The sequence below is a fragment of the Triturus cristatus genome, chromosome 1_1 (genome assembly GCF_964204655.1).
Source record: "Triturus cristatus chromosome 1_1, aTriCri1.1, whole genome shotgun sequence".
NCBI classification, from domain to species: Eukaryota; Metazoa; Chordata; class Amphibia; order Caudata; family Salamandridae; genus Triturus; species Triturus cristatus.
The window spans coordinates 231,016,618-231,022,617 of record NC_140579.1 but is presented as its reverse complement, the minus strand read 5'-3'; the positions used below and the strand labels follow the sequence as shown (position 1 = coordinate 231,022,617).

The 6,000-nt window shown below is 45.6% G+C and overlaps 1 protein-coding gene across 1 annotated transcript in view; it reads left to right on the top strand.

The window, feature by feature from the left end:
- Window positions 1-587: 587 nt before the first annotated feature.
- CTSE (cathepsin E) overlaps window positions 588-6,000 on the top strand; it is a 326,557-nt gene continuing 321,144 nt past the window's right edge. Inside the window, 1 exon segment of the mRNA XM_085640901.1 lies at window positions 588-1,288. Within this exon segment, the coding sequence (XP_085497027.1) occupies window positions 588-1,288 (701 nt within the window).

Here is a 6,000-nt window from a genome sequence, read left to right as displayed (position 1 = left end):
GTGGCAAAACTGAATCGGAAGTCAGAGATAAAATGTAACCTTTCCTGGAGGCTGGAAGTGGACTTGCTGAATATAATCATCAGGCACTGCACAAACAAGGCTCACAAAGTCAGCACTAAATATATCTGTACCTCTGCCTTAGAACTTTAGGATTATGACTTCATTATGAGCATTTGAAGCTTTGGTTTGACATTTTTGAAAATAAAGTGGTGGTGTTTCTCACTGAAAATATGACTCTAATTCTAGGGTCAAACTCCCCCAAAATTGATATTTCATCGATTAGCAAAGGTGTGAATTTGTCCGTGTCATATTATTCCATAGCAAGGCAATCTTTCTATGTGTAGCTAGGAAAGAATGTCTGTATAGGCTTTGTGATATCATCGCCCGCAGGCCAGGTCATTCTGCTCCCATTGGCTCATGTAGATGCAAATATGCAAATAGGGCCTTTGTGATGCTTGCTGCTTGTCTAGGGTAAACATGTTGTTGGACAAAGACAGGCCCCACTGGGACCAAGAGGTCTCTCAACAAGACCATCATCCACTTTCAGGGCCCTTGACCATCACCGCTGGGTTTCCAAATATCAGAGGATGGATCGAAACATCAAGCAAATGAATTTCAAGTTTGTAAGGGGAATTTATTCTGATAAGAACACAGAGATTCAACCAATGCCTTTACGCTCCAGATCTTCAAACCCAGCACAACTTTCAGAACAGGACCATGGACTCAGTCATATGACAGGAGATAAGTTTTACATCCTTCTTAAAGCAATCCGAGGAAATCGGGAACAAATAGTCACACGTATTGAGGGCCTCAGAAATCAGATCATTGGAATAAAGGATCGATTGGACAGCCAAGAGAGAAGAACGGACAATATTGAAAGCCGAGGCTTAGGGGCTGTTAGTGACCTTTCAGCACTTAGGAATGATGTAAATTTCCTTCTTGCAAAGACAGAGGGCTTGGGAGATGGACAATGTCTGCGCTTGGACGAGGGCGATAACATTTCAGAATTTATCCAGCACATGTTCAATCAGATCTTAAATTCAGACTCCTCTGACAATGCCGGGAAAGACCCTGGTAAAACGATCCATGCCGTGGTAGGGAGGAGAAAGGACCTGCCAAATGGAAGTATTAACGTGGAGATTGAAGGTGTTCCGGAAGGGGAGGAAGTTGACCATGTCCCAGCCTTTGTGCAGGCCTTGTTCCAACATTGCCTGGACCAGAACCATGATGAGAAGAGCAAGACGTCTAAACACTCTGACATTGAAAGCACAGCCAAGAAAGACTCCAGGTGATCATGGTGCACTTAGGTGTGGCCCCATGTAAAAAATTCAGAAAGGTTAAGCAAGTAATGTGTTAGGCTAGAACTTGCTCGACTCCCTCTTGTCAGTCAGTCCTGGGTTTTGGAGAGGCTTGCTAAGCATGAATGCACCTTATGTGTGTTAATTTGAGCATGTCCCTCTGTCTGAGTCTGTAAGGCTGCTTCTCAGATGGACTTGATGAAAGATGGGCCAGGGAATTTGCAGCAAGTGTGTGTGTATGGGGGGGGGGGGCTCTACCCCCAAGAAAATGGGTAGAAAATGTGGCACCAAATAGTGTACTTTCCAAATATATTTGTTAAAAAGATATACATTTTATGGGCCACTCTGAAGGAAAGCCAGTGCACCATGACAACGGCGAAGTGTGTTACACAATAGCAGAAAACCATTTAATCAAACAAACATGCATCACCCGCCAGTGGTGCATCTTCACAATTACACAAGAGTGCAACATTGTCCAGTGGTAGCATTCCACTACATGCATAGTAGCGAGATACAAATACAGTTGACACATTGGTGCATGATCATCATTAGTAATACACCATCAACATTAGTAGGATATGAAAAACATATATAGAAGGCTTCATTAATTGATATGCCAGACTGCACCAGCGCGTGCATCAGTATCCAGTTCATTCACCATATAGTAAAATATCTTTATCCAGTGCAGTATTTATTTATCTATAAAGTTTTATATAGCGCGAACATGACTCTTGCGGGTATCAGAGCGCTTTACAATAATCAAGGCGCCGGGCCCAATTCACAGAACTAACTTAAAACAAAATCCTAAACTTACTACCATTTACTCATTTTGGTATTCACAGGTGGCACTTACTCATTTTGGTATTCACAGAAGGCACTTACTCATCAATGAGTAAGTGCCTTCTGTGAATACCAAAATGAGTAAGTGCCTTCTGGGAATACCAAAATGAGTAAGTGCCTTCTGGGAATACCAAAATGGTAGTAAGTTTAGGATTTTGTCTTAAATTAATTCTGTGAATCGGACCCGTTATGTATAAAAAAATGACAACCACAACAAAGAGGGATAGGGTATGGGAGAATCCCCTAAAGAGAAAACAACAGGTTCCAGGCAGACTCAAAGCATCAACATATCATAAACTAGCCATCATGTAATACGAATCTCATTAAAAAAAATGTCACCTTCCCCGCCCACTGGTGCATCGCCTAGTAATGCAAAATCATCATCTAAAAGTGCAGCTACATTATCCCATAGTGCACCGCCATCACCTAACAGTGCACCATCATTGCATTCTAAAAGCATATCATCATCACCATCACTCAATGGTGCATTATGTCCACCTTTTATTGCACCATTATCATCCACTAGTGCAGGGTCTGGTGACTCGGAGGACACATTAGTCCACTTAGCCAGTAGTTGATCAAAAAGGAATTGAGGGAAAGGCTGGCGACCGAAGAAGAGAAGGGTCGAAGCCACAGGCTGGCACACTCTGTATGGGCACTCTAGCCAGCATGACAGGACAGTGGAGACACAGGCAGAGGAGGCAAACAAATTAAATGCCTAAAATGTAGTAAGTCGATACACTTTTTGACAGTCTAAATGCTGCCATCTTTGGGAGTAAATTATTTCTATGACACATACATAGTCCAGAAATTGAAGGCAATATTTAAGACACTTACCGGGAAGAAAGTCTTTGCTCTCTGCTCGCACCTGAGAAAAATAAAATAGAAGACACAGCAACGAATGAGATTTGTTAGAGGCCCAGTCTTGTTTTAGGAAGTGGGAGAAATGGATTGAAAGATTAATATGCATAGCCAAAACCAGAGATAATAGTTGGGGAAAGTCAAGAGGAGCAGTGGCACGCGCCACATTCAAGTTGAGACCTCGGAATTGTTGAGGAGCTGGAGGGGATAAGATAGGTACAGTGGGTGAGAGACAGAACTAGGGGAGAACTGTGTCCAGTGGCAGCCATTAACAGGACAGAGACTGTGAATGACCAAGTAGAAGAGATTGAGACAGTTGTGGGATTGGAGTGGGAGAGAAATAGGAGTCTAGCAGAAACCCAAAAAGATATCCCAGAGGTAAAAACACAATGCTGTTTAGTGGATCTCCCCAGTGTGCCCAATTAGAGTGAGGACCCTGCAATCCACCGATGCGCATGCTTGGATTCAGAAAATGCCACGCCATCCACACATGCCACAGGAAGCTGTTTCATACAGACCTGGATCCCCAAAACAATGGTCTACAAAAGGATCATGTGAAATAATAAGAACATGGTGAACCTGTAAACCACAACTTGTAAGGTTTTTGTTTGCATCTGCTGCACAAGGAGTGGAGGCTTCTGGAACCCGTCCTGGGTTTAATGACGCTCCTCACATAAAAAGCCGCCACTGTCTGTGCGCCACTAACCATCTAGGGGCAGATTTATAAGCCCCTTGCGAGACATTTACGCCGCCCTTGCGTCACTTCTGTGACGCAGCAGCGGCGTAAACCATGCGCCATGTTGCGCCTTATTCACAACGTGACGCATCTAGGGAGATGCGTCACATTGTAAAGCCCTGCGCTATATTAAACCTGCGTCAGGCTTAATGTATGCAGGGTGGACGTTCCGTCGGAAAAAGCCTCGGAAAAGTGACGCAGTGAAATCTACAAGATTTCACTGAGTCACTTTTCCGACGCTGCTGCGTCAAAACCCTGCACCTGCTTGAAGCAGGCGTAAGGCATGATGCAGCATGTTAGGTATGGGCAGCCCCTGAGCATTGCTGGAGTTGCGTCGTGCTTGTGACACGACTCCAGCAATGCGCCGCCCTTATGCCATCAGATGCGTCACGCATCTGTTTATCCTTGCGCCACGATGCGCTGCATTGTAAATGCGGCGCATCTGTGGTGGTGCAAGGGTAAACTTGCCTGACGCATCTTTCCTGGCGCATCCCTGCTGATTTGCAGGGAAGCGCCAGGAAACATAAATATGCCCCCTAGTTTCTAATGTTTTTGGACTTACGAGCTAGAAGCCTTAGCACATTCTCCAAGCGAATCGATGGTAGGGTGCTATGAACGAAGAAGAACAGGGTCAGGGGTAACTGAAATAGTAATGAAGGGCATTTTCCTTATCCTGCTGTCCTACTTTCCCTTCATTCCAGCTTGTTTGAGGTTGCAAAGAGCTTCCTGGAAAAAATTTGAAAATGTCTTGAAAGGCATCATTAAGAAAGGAATGCTTCAAAAAACCCCGAGTGAGGATCCGCGTCTCGCTCTGCAAAAGTCTAGTGGGGGCATGCCTCTGGGAGCCACCAATGCCACCTTTGCTCCTGTGGAATGAGACTGAAATCCATGCGAAGGCCAGTCAGCTTTGTCAGACCCTGTTTGCAAGACCACGAGCAGGCATGGGCTAGTGGGGATCAACAGTGGGGATTGAGGTTGTTTTTCAATGATGTTGTGGCCTGTCCTACTATGGCTCTGAGAACTGGGCCGAGATCAACCTCCATCTGCACTTGACTCTCCTGGTAGCAAAGTTGAGCAGTCAAAGGCTTCTCAGGGATGTAGGGTGGGGGTTCTTTAGCTCAGGCCTCAAGTTCAGCCAAGTGCTTATCTTTCCAAGAAAGAAATTACTTCAATCAGACTGTTGTACTAAATACTACACATTTCAATAACCAGATAAAAGAGTGTGAGTTTTGACGCAATCTCATGTAGCTCTTACTCCCTGCTCTATCTCAGTTCCCTCCTAGGTGCTCTCTCCTGGTTCTGCCGTACAGTAAGGGCGATCAGGAGTAGCTTGAATTAGGCTCTGTTCAACCAGCAACAACTCAAATATGCACTCAGTCTTATTATTTTGCCCCTTTGGGGGTAGAAGAGATCTCATGAGTCTCAACAGTTGTAGCCCACATTTGGGCTGACTGTTAATCAGATGTAGCCCACACTTGGCCTTCAATAAATAGGCAATTGTAGCCTAGCTAGACCCTTTAGCAAATCAGCAGCTGCAGGCTCGCTCCAGGCATTCAGCACCTCAGCAGTTGCCGCCTTGCTCATGTCTTCATAATATGAGCAACTGAAGTCCTGCTTGGGCCTTCAGCAGTGGCAACCTCTTCCACACCTGTACTCTTGATTCAAACCACTCAACAGCACGGCCAAAGTTTGCTCCCCATATCTCGGCCACATCACGACTTAACCAAATCCCCAGATATTTAATGGGCTCGGTAGCCCATCTGTAGGGGTATTCTGTGGGGCAAGGGGTGGTCCTATCAGTCAAGGGAAAGAGAACGGACTTACTCCAGTTGACGTGCACTCCAGAGTGTCCCCCGAATCGTATAACCTTGCGTATCATTGGAGATATGTTAACGCTGAGGGTCACTTATGTACATTGCGATGTCATCTGCATAGTGACATCACCAGGCCCCTCGTGGTGAATCCAATTCTGCGATCTACGTGGTGCTGTCGCAGCTTGGCAGCTAAAGGCTCCATGGCCACGCCAAACAGGAGTGGAGATAGAGGACACCCGTGCCTGGTTCCTCTGCTTATTTCGAAGCTATCAGAAATCTGTCCGCTAAGGGACACTCGAGCGATTGGCAAGGTGTGGAGCAAGCAATTTTTTTTATACATCCAGGACTAAACCCCAATCTAGCCAGTAACGTGAACAAATATCGCCACTCGAGCGTGTCAAACGCCTTTGTAGCGTCAAGTAGCGCCGCCAGCACATCAGAGCTGAGGTGA